Raw genomic sequence first — 14,753 nt, forward strand, 5'->3', positions numbered from 1 at the left:
AGCTACCAGCAAAGGGGCTATTAACTTCCACTTTCCCCCTCAGAGCTTGACTCCACCCCCACCCTCGGGTCTTTGCACTCTATTGGCTAAGGGCAAATTATTTTCCAAATCATTCAAAACACTTGAAAGTGGAGAAGGGAGAAGAGGGACTCGTAGGGATAATACTATCATCCCAAACATTCTGCTAGTCATTCCCGAGCCTAGTTAACAGACACCCGACATTTGGGTTGTCCTGTTTTGGCTGCTACTGCCTACTAAACCGGGGATTTAAAAGCATAGACTGGGATGTGACTGACTGTTCAAAGCCATCAATTAGATTTAGGATTATTTTCCCGTAGGAGCACTACCTTCAACTTGTACATCATACAGTTTACTTTGCCATTTCGAGTCCTTTTGTATAGTTTAATGAGCTTTTTCTGCAGTTTCTCCTCATCCAGGTGGCATTTAATGATAATATAGTAATGAGGCCTTCGTTAAGTACTTTACTATGTGCCAAGCACTGTTCTAAGATCTGGGATAGATACGAGGTAATCAGATTGTCCCACGTGGGGCTCACAGTCTTAATCCCTATTTAACAGATGAGGTAACTGAGGTATGGGGAAGTTGAAGTGACTTGCCCAAAGTCGCACAGCTGATAAAAGGCAGAGGCGGGATTAGAACCCACGACCTCTGACTCCCAAGCCCGGGTTCTTCCCACTTAGCCACACTGCTTTTATCACCCAGAAGAGCAGTGATCCACAAATTTCCACACCCCTTTCCTTTATGAAGTTAAACAAAAGTTAGGAATAGTACCGATATCTAGGGGACTATTATATATCCTCCGAAAGAGGGATAATTTATTCCCAGCCTTTCCTGTTGTTTAGAGTTTTCTATCAGTGACAGATCCCACAAGAATTATTTAAACAATATCTAGAATATTGCCAAAGGCCTCTTGAAAATTGAAATTTATTTTCACTGCTTCCCTTCTATGCTTGTTGACTTCTACAAAGAACTATGATTTAGTTGGGCACAACCTCCCTTTAATAATAATAATAATAATGTTGGTATTTGTTAAGCGCTTACTATGTGCCGAGCACCGTTCTAAGCGCTGGGGTTAGACACAGGGGAATCAGGTTGTCCCACGAGGGGCTCACAGTCTTAATCCCCATTTTACAGATGAGGTAACTGAGGCACCGAGAAGTGAAGTGACTTGCCCACAGTCACACAGCCGACAAGTGGCCGAGTCGGGATTCGAACCCATGACCTCTGACTCCAAAACCCACGCTCTTTCCACTGAGCCACGCTTTATAAAAACAACGTGGTCTTTCTCCCAACCAGTTCTGTTTCCTGAGTGGCTCAGTGCTCCTAAACTTAATTATAGAGCCTACTGATATTCCAGATATAGAAATGAGACACCCATCTATAATTCTCAAGATCACTTTTGGATCCCTTTTTATAGAAGGGAGTTACTTTGGCCAGCTGCCAATCCTTTAATACAGTGGCCATTTGTGCTCGCGGATGATAGTACCCGAACGAGACTGCCTGGAAATAAGGTCTAAATTAAAAACATGTAAAAGCAAAAGTTATTCCCACAATGCTACTGCTGTAAGCATATGCAGGAAGTCGTGCGGGCAGGAAATATTCAGCCGTTCAAGAAAGGCTTGGACAAATGAAGGACAAGAGGTCCTCAGTGGGTTGCTGGAAGAAAAGTTGGGGATATTAGATGGATTACGCAAGCACGGGTAGAACTTTTCTCTCTTGAGCTCAGTGGCACCGCATTTTTATTTTTGAGTCTAGACCGGATGGATTATCATCACAGTGGTCTTCTACCTGAGCATTTTTTGTACCACTACAGGGGACAATATTAGGCTAGATGAGCCATTTATTTGTCTGACCCAATATAAAAGTTCTTCTGGCAAGCACAAATTAGCAGAAAGAGCCCGGGTTTGGGAATAAAAGGTCATGGGTTCTAATCCCGACTCTGCAACTCATCAGATGTGTGACTTTGGGCCAAGAGCTTCAGTTCTCTGTGCCTCAGTGACCTCATCTGTAAAATGAGGATTAAAACTGTGAGCCCCACCAGGGACACCCTGAATACCTTGTATCTATCCCAGCGCTTAGAACAGTGCTCGGCACATAGTAAGCGCTTAACAAATACCACCGTTATTAGTTAGCGCCCAATAAATACGCATGAGTGGATGGATGAGCGGTTAGTACAGAGCTAAGCGCTTAGTACAGCGCTCTGCAGGCCGTCAGCGCTGCATAAATACGATCGAGTGAAGGAATGGCTAAGCGCTTAGGACAGCGCTCTGTACATAGTCAGCGCTCCATAAGTACGATCGAGTGAATTGAATGGATAAGCGCTTAGGACAGCGCTCTGCACATAAAGACGATGGAGTGAGTGAATGGATAAGCGCTTAGGACAGCGCTCTGCACAAAAATCAGGTAGAATGAACGAATGGATAAGCGCTTAGGAGAGCGCTCTGCACAGAGTCAGCGCTGCATAAATACGATGGAGGGAATGAATGGACAAGCGCTTAGGACAGCGCTGTGCACATAAAGACGATGGAGTGAGTGAATGGATAAGCGCTTAGGACAGCGCTCTGCACATAGTGGGCAAGTCACTTAACTTCTCGGTGCCTCAGTTCCCTCATCTGTAAAATGGGGATTAAGACTGTGAGCCCCACGTGGGACAACCTGATTCCCCTGTGTTTACCCCAGCGCTTAGAACAGTGCTCTGCACATAGTAAGCGCTTAACAAATACCAACATTATTATAGTTCTGCATAAGTAGGAGGGAGGGAAGGAGGAGGGAAGGAGGGAGGGAGGGAAGCAAAAAGGGAGGGAAAGAGGGAAGGAGGGAGAGAGGGAAGGAGGAAAGGAGGAAGGGAAGGAGGAAGGGAAGGAGGGAGGAAAGGAGGGAGGGAGGGAGGGAAGGAGGAAGGGAAGGAGGGAAGGAGGGAGGGAAGGAGGAAGGGAAGGAGGGAAGGAGGGAGGAAGGGAAGGAGGGAAGGAGGGAGGGAAGGAGGGAAGGAGGGAAGGAGGGAAGGAGGAAGGGAAGGAAGGAGAGAGGGAGGGAGGGAGGGAGGAAGGGAGGGAGGGAGGGAGGGAGGGAGGGAGGGAAGGAGAGAGGGAGGGAGGGAGGGAAGGAGGAAGGGAAGGAGGAAGGGAAGGAGGAAGGGAAGGAGGGAAGGAGGAAGGGAAGGAGGAAGGGAAGGAGGGAGGAAAGGAGGGAGGAAAGGAGGGAAGGAGGGAAGGAGGGAGGGAGGGAGTGCAGGGCTTCGCGCGTCCCGGTGCGTGTGTCTCTTTAAGAGGAGGCGGGGGGAGGGGGCGGGAGCGGGCTCCGCCCCTGGGCGCGGCGCGCACCGCGCAACGTGCAGCGCGCACCATGCACCGGCTGCGGTTGGCGGGGCGGCTGCTGCGCGCGGCCGGAGGGGCGGCGGGGCCCCTGTCCGCGCCCCCCGGAGCCTGCCCGCTCCCGCCCGGCCCCGCGGGATTCGCATCCGGCCCCGCGGGACTCGCCCCGGGCCCGGGCCCCGGCCCCGGCCCGGCCCCGCTCGTCCCGCCGGGGTCCCGCGGCTGGGCGGCCGCCGCCCGCACGGTGAGCCGAAGGACCGGCCGATCCGCCCGGACCCTCCTCCGGACGCCCCGCTCCTCCGCCGCTTACCGTCTGCAAAGCGCGCTCATCGCAACCACGGTAATAACGGCATTCGTTAAGCGCTTACTACGTGCCAAGCACCTTCTGAGCGCTGGGGGCGGGGAATACAAGGTGATAATGTTGGTATTAAGGGCTTCCTCTGTGCAGAGCACTGTTCTAAACGCAGGGGGGGGACACAAGGTAATGATAATGTTGGTATTGGTTAAGCGCTTACTCTGTGCTGAGCACTGTTCTGAGCGCTGGGGGGGGGGGGACACAAGGTGATAACGTTGGTATTGGTTAAGCGCTTACTGTGTGCAGAGCACTGTTCTGAGCGCTGGGTGGGATACAAGGTGATAAGGTTGGGATTCGTTAAGCGCTTACTATGTGCACAGCACTGTTCTAAGCGCTGGGGGGAATACAAGGTGATAATATTGGTATTGGTTAAGCGCTTACTGTGTGCAGAGCACTGTTCTAAGCGCTGGGGGGGGACACAAGGTAATGATAATGTTGGTATTGGTGAAGCGCTTACTTTGTGCAGAGCACTGCTCTAAGCGCTGGGGGGACACAAGGTGATAAGAATGTTGGTATTGGTTAAGCGCTTACTGTGTGCAGAGCACTGTTGTAAACGCTGGGGGGAATACAAGGTGATAATAAGGTTGGGATTCGTTAAGCGCTTACTATGTGCAGAGCATGTTCTAAGCGCTGGGGGGGTGATACAAGGTGATAATGTCGGTATTGGTTAAGAGCTTACTATGTGCACAGCACTGTTCTAAGCGCTGGGGGGGTGATACAAGGTGATACTAATATTGGAATTTGTCAAGCACTTACTACGTGCAGAGCATGTTTTAAGCGCAGGGAAAGATACAAGGTGATAATAATAATGTTGGCGTTTAAGCGCTTACTATGAGCAGAGCATGTTCTAAGCGCTGGGGGAGATGCAGGGTCATCAGGTGGTCCCACGTGAGGCTCACAGTCTTCATCCCCATTTGACAGATGAGGGAATTGAGGCCCAGGGAAGTGAAGTGGCTTGCCCATAGTCACACAGCTGACAAGTGGCAGAGTCAGGATTCGAACCCATGACCTCTGACTCCCAAGCCCGGGCTCTTGCTACTGAGCCACGCTGCTTCTCAATAATAATAATAATGGCATTTGTTAAGCGCTTACTACATGCGAAGCCCTGTTCTAAGCGCTGGGGGGGATACAAGGTGATGATAGTAATAATATTGGTGTTTAAGCGCCTGCTATGTGCAGACCAGTGTTCTAAGCGCTGGGGGAGATACAGGGTCATCAGGTTGTCCCACGTGAGGCTCACAGTCTTCATCCCTATTATACAGATGAGGGAACTGAGGCCCAGAGAAGTGAAGTGACTTGCCCACAGTCACCCACCTGATGAGTGGCAGAGCCGGGATTCGAACCCATGACCTCTGACTCCCAAGCCCGGTTGTGCCTAACCCCACACCCCTGCTCAGAAGGGAGGACCAGGTCACTTTCCATTCAGCCCCAGGTCACTCCTAGTCCCACGCCCATTTCCAGGATTAGCTGTCTGGGCATCGTCAGGGCCAAGCGAGGGCCTGCAGCAAGATCGAGAAGCAGCGTGGCTCGGTGGAAAGGGCCCAGGCTCGGGAGTCGGAGGTCATGGGTTCGAATTCCAGCTCTGCCACTTGGCAGCTGGCTAACTGGGAGCAAGTCCCTTCACTTCTCTGGGCCTCCGTTCCCTCATCTGTAAAATGGGGATTAACTGTGAGCCTGATGTGGGACGACCTGATTACCCTGGATCTCCCCCAGCACATAGAACAGTGCTCTGCCCGTAGTAAGCGCTTAACATACACCAACATTATTATTATTATAGGACCGAGAGGCGAGGCTCCACCTCGCAGCGGGCCCTGTGCTTGGTGATCGCTCTACAGTGTTTTGCCCTTTCTTTGACTGAAGGCATCTGTTGCCCAAAAAGACAACCTCTAAGTCTGCTGCTGAAAGTCCACAGCCATTTCTGGGACTGTGGAGATGGGGCCACTGGAATGTCCCCTTATCCGATTCTTTTCTTTCCCCCAGCAGACCCTGGCTTTGTGGTCTGAATTTCTTGGCTGAGTTAGCACAAAGGAAACTGCCGGGGTCCCACTTTTGGACAGTGGCAAAGCCAGGGTTGGAATTCAAAACCCACAGGTGCCCCGTGTTTGGCTCGGTCCACTGAGCTTTTCAGTAGAGTCCTTTTTCGGTATTTTGAGTCGCCTGTCGATTCAAATTGTCAGTGCTGTGAATTACACAAGCGTCTTGCTTCTCCGTTCATTCTTATCTCTCCCAACCTTCCCTTGTTCCACTGTTGGTTAGCTCTCTATCGGAGGCCAGGCCCGGGAAATGAACTAAAATTCAACTCGGTCCATTTTACTGATAAAGGGTTTCGTTGGAGAGATTAGATTCACGCGACAAAATGAAGGTTTTGCCCTGTCTGCATGTTTAGCCCTCGCTTCCCTTATGAGAGGTAATGGAGAGTCGCTGAGAGTCACTGGTAGCCTGTTTTGTTCCTCTGGGAGTTTCATATGGCCTAGAAAAAGACCTCGTCTAATCACTGTTTAGGCTTCAGTGAGTTTGGCTTGCTAGCAGCTAGTTTGGGAGATATTGATTTTATTTTCAAAAATATTCAACGTTTTGGTTTTTTTAATGGTATTTATAATCGTATTTTTTAAATGCCCACAGGAAACCAACAAAAGGCAAGTCAGGAAAACAGAACTCAGAGCTGAAAGGTCCCGATGTGAGCTAATTCCTTGGCCCCTGTCACTTGGCTTGAAACTGAAGAATACACTACAACAAAGAGACTTAGTGCTAGTATTTGGGGTCTGCGTTTCAGTGACGTGTAAATTTTTCATCTTCTTGAGAAACGACTATCTTGGCAAAGGAGTGTAAAAAGTGAAGTTCAGTATCTTTGCAAATAAGTCCATCTTGGTTTGGATGGATAGTTTGGGTCCCATGGTCATGGCATGTGTGACATTTTGTTTTGGGCCTCAGAAGGATGGTAAAGAAGACATAAATGTAACAAAAATAATTGTGGCCTGTTAAGCAGTTACTCTGTGCCAAGCACCGGGGTAGATTCAGGTATAAGCCGATTAAACGCCGTCCATCTCACCTGGAGTTCCGGTGTGTAAGAGGGAGGGAGGACGGGTATTTTATCCCCATTTTTTAGATGAGGTAATTGAGGCAAGAGAAGCTAAGGGACTTGCCCAGGGTCACAAAGACTAGCGATAGAGTTGGGATTAGAATGTAACGAAGTGATAGGCCTCATTAAAGGTGTGGGACGGTGCTCATATTCATGTTCAGGGTAGATGAAAAATTGAGTTATGCGATACATATTTCAACCTGGAAGGCTGCCTTTCTAGCTGATAGTTAAGAGCATCATCCCAGATTAGCAGAGAGAATATTGATTGAGATGAAATTCTCTTGGGTGATCGGTACATGGGATCACTTGACTGTCTGGAGTCGAAGGAAAAAGGTTAGAGCCCTTTAGAAGGGATGAAGTCTTTTGGAGTTGTGCTGAGACTGAAAGCTTAAGATACGGGAGTTTAAGTGGCATGAGTTTTAGGATTGGCAGAAATTTATTTTAATGGAATTGAATTCTGCTTTGACATCTGCAAAAGCAAAGTCCTAGCACCCAGGAAAAAAAAGATCCAGAGTTTTGGATTACTTTTATCCCTCCCATTTAGAGGGCCACCAACACTTGCAGAGGAAGCTCAAATGTTCATTTGAAACATTTGATATTTATCCCATCCCCAACCCTACAGCACTTGTATGCATAGCTTTTCTTATTATAAATTCCATATTTATTCGTATTAATGTCCGTCTCCCCCAGTAGACACCTTACGGGCAGGGAACATGTCTGCTTATTCCCTTTTATGGTACTCTCCCAAGTGCTTAGAACAGTGCTCTGAACATAGTAAGTGCTCAATAGATACCACTGATTGGTCAATAAACATGAACAAAAATTCCAGAACTTTTCTTAATCAGCTTTTCTTCCGTGACATAAACAAAATATCCCATTTTCCATTATCCCCACAAGAATCCATGATCCAAATCAGCACATCCTTAAAACTGTTGGGTGTGAAAGGATTAAGATTCCCCAGTGTTCCAGTAGTCTTTTTCACCAGGCCATGCTGCCCCTCCCTTGGCAAGACAGACTTCCGTTTAAAAAAAAAAAAAAAAAATTTAGTTTATCTGGAACCAAACATACTGTACTGCCCAGCCTTTTTGTAGATTGTAGCTGCAGTGTTCTTCCTCTGCAGTAAGTTTAAAAATCTAAGGTACAAGGCAACTTCCTACTCCATTCATTTTGTATACTTAGCACTTTCAAACACCGTCTTACGGCGGTGGGGGTGGATGGATGCATGGGGTGGATCTGTCTTTTCAATTCTAAGTGGGTTATAGATGGCTAAAATGTGGATATGAAAGCAAGCGGTGGGTAGTTCTCATCTTCCGCCCTAACGCCAGTCACTTCTTGTGTGTGTGTAGGACCCAAGTAAAATGACCGCTCCCAGCAATGGGGATGAGCAGAAGCCTAGCAAATCACAACAGCTGAAAAAGATTTTTAAAGAATACGGAGCTGTGGGGGTCTCGTTCCACATTGGAATCTCATTGATGTCGCTGGGAATATTCTACCTTGTTGTTTCCAGGTATGCTCGGATCTTGCCAGCTTTAATGATAACGTCTCTCTAAAGGGGATTTACAAGAACAGCGTTTGTCATTGTGCTTTTCTGTTTCTTTTCCTATCATCTGAAACGTGTGAAGAACATTTGGTGAACTTAAATCAACTTTGTGCTCATCTGCCTTTTTAAATGCTCTTCCAAACCTAGTCAGAAATTTGGAGTTGTCCCCTAAGTAATTCCAAAAACCAGGAGTACCCTTTTATTGCGCTAATGTTTCCTTTTTTTTTTTCTCCCCCCTCCAGTGGTGTGGACGTCCCAGCAATTCTCGTCAAAATTGGATTTAAAGAAAGTTTCGTACAGTCCAAAGTAGCCGCCGGGACGAGCACATTTGTGGTAGCCTATGCCATTCACAAACTGTTGGCTCCGATGCGGATTAGCATCACCATAATTTCCGTCCCACTGATTGTCAGATACTTTCGGAAAGTGGGGTTTTTTAAGCCTCCTGCGTCAAATCCATGATAAAAGCTTGAAATACATATACCATATACACACTTGAGGCATTTTTTAAAAATATTTAGGATTAGCTTAATGGATTTATCTTTCTTTGCGTTTTTAGAGTATGAGTTGGTCTTTACTGGCAAATTTATTATTCAGAGATTTCCATTGTGTACATTTCAGTATATCAGGAAGACTTTAAAAAAAAAGTTGCTCTCTAAAATCACTACCATACAAATGTTGCTTTGGAGGGAGTATGGTAAGCCTAGCATCCACAGGAAGATAATTCGCCATCCAGTTCACAAACAGCAATGATTACAGAACTGTTTAAAAAAAAAAAAACATTTACTGGGTTTAGGTTGTACCTTTGGCTTGCTGCCTAAGGCTTAATATAGCATTCTATCTAAATTAGCTGCAGTTGCTACAATTAATAAAATAAAACTTGCCGTACCACAGCTACACATATAAACTAGCTCCATTGTCAAACTTTGGAGGAATGGGGGATTGGTGGTTTTTCAGTGATGTTTGCTCTATCATTCAGGCTTATTTGTTGAGGGCCTACTGTGTGCAGAGCACTGTACTGAGCGCTTGCGAAAGTACAGTATAGCAACCAAGAGTGACAATCTGAGCTCACAACGAGCTCACAGTCTAGGGCTACTGGAGGACAGACATTCATACAACTAGACATCAAGGCTGCTCAAAATGCCTTTTAATATCTTTTCTTAAATTACTAGAGGTCCAGTAGATGCAGCTTTTAGAAGGAGTTGCGCTGTAGAGTTCTATTGTTTTGAAGAATTTAGAAGTCTTTTCCAGCTTTATAAACATTCCTGTAGGACTCTGCAAATGGAAGTTGAATATAAAACTAGGAGAGCTATGTCTATAAACTATTCTGCTAGATCGATTGTACATTTGACTGTACATTCAGTTAACATTGATGTTGACAAAGAGTAGAGTTAAGCCAGGATTTCTAATAAGGAATTCATTCCAATTTCTTAATTAGTAACAGAAGCAAGCCCCCAATTAGCAGGTGAAGACTTACTATGCAGAACTGAAGTCAGTGGCTTGTGCAGAAACAGCTGGCCCACTGAAATGAAGCCAGGGCTAAATTTGCAATATTTCTCTAGAAATCTGCAAGGCTTTGGCTAGGTTCTATGTTGCTGTACTAAGCACTCTGAACTCCTGGTTGCTAAGGTAACCTGAATCATTCAGATCTTGCATACGGAGAATCCTTATTAAGCATTTGTCCAATGACAATTCTTGGGCTATAAAACTATTGCTGGGTGTTTTTTTTTTCCTACTGCTGTATTAGATCAGTGACTGAAGTTTGGAAATTCATAAACCTCTTGTCAGTGATCTGTATGCATTAGCAATTGAGTTCTACATGCAAAGGAGTTAAAAAATACAGTAACTGCTGTAGTTTGTAATGGGCCTTACACTGCAAATGCTTGATTAGTTGTTCCTGAGCCATTTGTGACCAGCTCATGTATAAACCTTTTGTGGCCTTTAAAAATGTACCTGAGCTCAATCTGTGTAGTTACATACACCATCTTAAGTCTAACAACCATTTTTTTTTAAAACACTGGTTTAATGTTGGAATTGAATTTTGGAAGATCCCCTCTTACCACAGTGGCTGGAAGACCATTCCTGTAAAGTTGCTTTTGCAGGAAAGGGGAAGGAGTCAATAGGAAGGAAGAAACATTCCTAAATATTTAAGCAGGTCAATAGCCATATTCTTTTCTTCTTACAGTGCTCCATCATCAGCTGCTCCTTCAGCTAGGGATACCAAGATGAATAACCAAATCCAAGGGGAGTGTAACTGGGGAATATTATTTCACCAGCAAGATAGACAGCTAAGTGTCTTATTTTCAAGATGACAATACAGCCAGCCCTTATCTTACCTCTAGTTCTGTATATGGGAAGCTGGAATTTGAGATTTTCTGATACATGCTTAGGTGGTCAGTTTCATAAGGTATATTATGCAGTGAGAAAATATTTTTAAATTCTTTAGAAAAATTGTTTCTAATTCCTTTGATGTAATGGGACGAGTATACTGTTGCAGAGTTACAATAAAGTGTTATTTTATGTTTCCTGTGTGGCTTAATGGTGGGATGCTTCAATAACTGATGGGGATTGCAGTGTAAGTGAGGTGTGACAGGCTATCGATCAGGTGGAAACCCTAAGAAGCTTAGGTGTCAAACGTGTGGCTGAGGTACCTAGATTATTATTCTTAGTGGTGTGAGTAACCTAACAATGAAAACTAAAGATGAGTCACTTCCTTCGGCCAGAGTTATGACACTTCGTTGGTTCCATTTGAGTACAAGGTCACACACGCATTGTGCTTTTCTTTGTTTTAAGGTTGGATCTGATTGTTCTGCTTAGCTGCAGGTGCATCTTTCATTCCTAATGTCTTCTCCTACCCACTGCCTGTTACCATGTCTAGATAGGATTGATTTAAAGGAGGCGGAGAAGAGAGAACTTTACACTTGTCCAAGTCACAGGCTAAAGAACCAACAGAGGCCAATGTAAGACTAAAGTGCAGATGTAAAATCTCAACAAGACCTTGAGCTTTTCACTGATCCTATGATGGGGGCACGATCTAATAATTCATTTGTCTCCAGGTTAAAAAGTGGAACACATTAGTGATCATCGGTCTCCTGTAAGCACATTGTGGGCAGGGAATGTCTAGACCATACTCTCCCAAGCACTTTAATACAGGGCCCTGCACACAGTATGTGCTCAATAAATCAATTGAGTACTATTCATTCAGTAGTATTTGAGCATTTATAGGCAGAGCACTGTAGTAAGCACTTGGAATGTACAATTCAGCAACAGATAGACAATCCCTGCCCAGTGATGGGCTCACACTACAGGCAGCCCAGCACTAAGTCTGAAAACAGAAGTTGAGTCAGTACATCTGCAAAACCTTTTGTACAAAGTTTTAATCTCATCTACCCTCCCTAGACTTCTCTCCTGTTGTTCTCTTTGTAAAGACCACCAGCAATTCCCCTGCTCTCAAATCATAAACCTGATATTGTCCTGAGCATTGACATGAGTGCTGTAGTGTTTGAAGAAGTACAATACAGTTGGTAGAGTTAGACATGATGCCTGTCCACAGGGAGCTTACTGTCTAAAGGGGGAGAGAGACAGGTTGATAGGGAAAATGGCAAGGTTAAAAAAAAAAAAAAAGATGGGCAGGAGTGCTGTGGGGTTAATATCAAAAGCTAAAAGTGTACAGATCCAAGGAGCTGCCTAGGTGACTTTGGAGAGGGAGTAGGAGTAAGGAGGGCTTTACTGGGGAAGGCCTCTTGGAGATGTGATTTTAGGATGGCTTTAAAAAGGTGGAGAAGGTGATGGCTTGTCAGATATAAAAAGCAGGAGGGAAGTCCGAGCCAGGAGGAGGACATAGACAAGGAGGAGGTAAAGGAGTGAGGCATTGGGGAAGCAGAGTGGGCTGAAGCAGCATGGCAGAGTGGACAGAGCACAGATCTGGGAGTCTGAAGGTGATGGGTTCTAACTCCTGCTCTGCCACTTGTCTGCTGTTTGACCTTGGACAAGTCACTTCACTATGCCTCAGTTACTTCATATGTAAAATGGGAATTGATCATGTGAGCCTCACCAAGAAGCAGTGTGGCTCAGTGGAAAGAGCACGGGCTTTGGAGTCAGAGGTCATGGGTTCAAATTCTGGCTCGGCCACTTGTCAGCTGTGTGACTTTGGGCAAGTCACTTCACTTCTCGGTGCCTCAGTTACCTCATCTGTAAAATGGGGATTAAGACTGTGAGCCTCACGTGGGACAACCTGATTCCCCTGTGTCTAGCCCAGCGCTTAGAACAGTGCTCAGCACATAGTAAGCGCTTAACAAATACCAACATTATGTGGGACAGGGACTGGGTCCACCTTAAGTTACTTGTTTCCACTCCAGCTTTTAATAAGGTGCCTGGCACATAATTATAGTATTAAGTGCTTACTATTAGTAGTAGTATGAAATCACTGAGGTAAAGTAGGATGGGGAGAGCCAATTGCCATAAATCCAGTGTTAAGGAGTTTGATACAGCGATGGCTGGCCAGCCACTGGAGGGTTTTGAGTGGGAAAGATTTGGACTGAACCATAAAGGAAAGGTGGGGAGGGAAAAAAAATATATCTAGACAGTAGAATCAAGTATAGACTTACTGACCTCTGCCACATCTTTTTCTGCTGCCCAGATGATTTTTTTTTTTTAAAGACATTGTTCTGTGCATCTCAATCAGAAGTCTCCAATGGTTGCCCAGTCATTTGCAGTATGGTCTTGCCTCCTGCAACCATATTAAGCAGAAACTCTTGGTTTAAAGGCATTTCCTCAAGCTCTCTTTTTCCTCACTCCACCCAGCTCACATGCTTTTTGCAAACATAATAATGATGATGATATATGGGGTAGATATAAGGTGATCAGATTGTCCTACATAGGGCTGTCAATCCCCATTTTACAGATAACAGGTACAGAAGTTGTGACTTGCCCGAAGTCACACAGCTGATAAGTGGTGAAGCCAGGATTAGAACCCACAACCTCTGATGCCTAAACCCATGCTCTTTCCACTCAGCCATGCTGCTTCCCAAACATGTTCTCTGGGCCTCATCCTCACCGTCACCATCAGTGTTTTGATCATGCCCCTCTTCTGCCTGAAAGCCACATGCCCACCTTTCCCCCCACCAAAACCAATCTGAAGTCTCATCTCTTCAGCAATTCCATGGTATGATGGTATTTAAGTACTTACTGTGTGCCAAGCACTGTTCTAGACACTGGGGTAGGCACCAGTTAATCAGGTTGGGCACAGTCTGTCCCACATGGGGCTCAAATCTTAATCCCCACTTTACAGATAACTCCAACCCAGAAAAGTTAAGTGACTTACCTAAGGTCACAGCACACGAGCAGCAAAGCTAGGCGTGGAATCCAGGTCCTTCTGCCTTCCAGGCCTTGGCTCTCTCCACTCGGCCATCTTTCCATGTCATCTAAGCACTGAGGGATGAGATGGAAGAAAGGGAGTACCCCTTGCAAACACCTTTGCATTCTAGTCCTTCCTTCTTCCTACTGATAATTTAATATCACCTCCACTCCATTCTAAACTCCTTGAAAGCAGGCATCCTCTCTACTATTACTCAAGTACACTGCTCAGCACCCAATAAGCAAATACTGTTAATTGATCTGCCACATAGGACTTCAAGTAGTCACAGAATTGTACCAAGACTTGCAAGACAGAATAAGTAAGGCTAGCAGGGCCCTCGGCAGACTACAAGAAAGGATGTGGTGAAACTAGGGCAACAAGTTCTACCAAATAAAAAGGTCAATATGGCTGTTGAGGCAGCCAACTGTGAGCTCTGCTGCCATTCCAGGAGATATCCAGTTCCAAAGAACATCGTGTGGAACTGTCACACAACTACTCAACATCAAACGTTAAGATGGAATTACCAATATCAAGGTCCCGAACTGCAGTTAGCTTCCTGGTTTTGGAGCAGTACCCACTCCAACCCAGCTCTGCTGGGTGGTATATGCCACAGTGCCCTATGGGACCCAAGCAGCTGCTAAACTTACAAGAGGAGCCCTGGGAAGCCGGAAGAAGGGATGGTCTCGATCTGACAGAATAGCCTGTTGAAGGCCAATGAAGCAGATAAATAGCCTGCGGGTTTAAAAAAAAAAAAAAAGGCAGGAGAGGGGTTACTCTCCTGGAGCAGGTTCAGGGAAGATTTAACTGGCTCCAGCCATTCTAAAGAAAGACTAGCCCTTTAAACACTGCAAAGCTTTAGCCTTAGTTGGGGAGGAGTGGTCCGACCCAAATCAGTGTTTTCCAGTCCCTCGCAAAGCATGCATCGGACCAGTAGCATCGCCTTCAAAAACCAAAGAGGACCAGCCAGGCACAACCTCCTCCTGGGGACTGATTTCTATCAGTTGAAAATCTGAGTGCCTGGGCTTGGTAAAAGTTCACAAATTTTACAGAGCTCAGAAGAATGACTGCTACTCTGTGAAGGTTATTCATCC

The 14,753-nt window shown here is 45.8% G+C and overlaps 1 protein-coding gene across 1 annotated transcript; it reads left to right on the forward strand.

The window, feature by feature from the left end:
- The first annotated feature begins 3,366 nt into the window (after positions 1-3,366).
- On the forward strand, positions 3,367-10,831 carry FAM210B (family with sequence similarity 210 member B). The gene is made up of 3 exons (XM_039912882.1): positions 3,367-3,675; positions 8,116-8,276; positions 8,552-10,831. The coding sequence occupies exons 1-3, from the start codon at positions 3,367-3,369 to the stop codon at positions 8,766-8,768; spliced, it is 687 nt and encodes a 228-aa protein (XP_039768816.1). The 3' UTR covers positions 8,769-10,831.
- The last annotated feature ends 3,922 nt before the right edge of the window (positions 10,832-14,753 follow it).

Source organism: Ornithorhynchus anatinus, chromosome 8, assembly GCF_004115215.2.
Source record: "Ornithorhynchus anatinus isolate Pmale09 chromosome 8, mOrnAna1.pri.v4, whole genome shotgun sequence".
Classification (NCBI taxonomy): Eukaryota; Metazoa; Chordata; class Mammalia; order Monotremata; family Ornithorhynchidae; genus Ornithorhynchus; species Ornithorhynchus anatinus.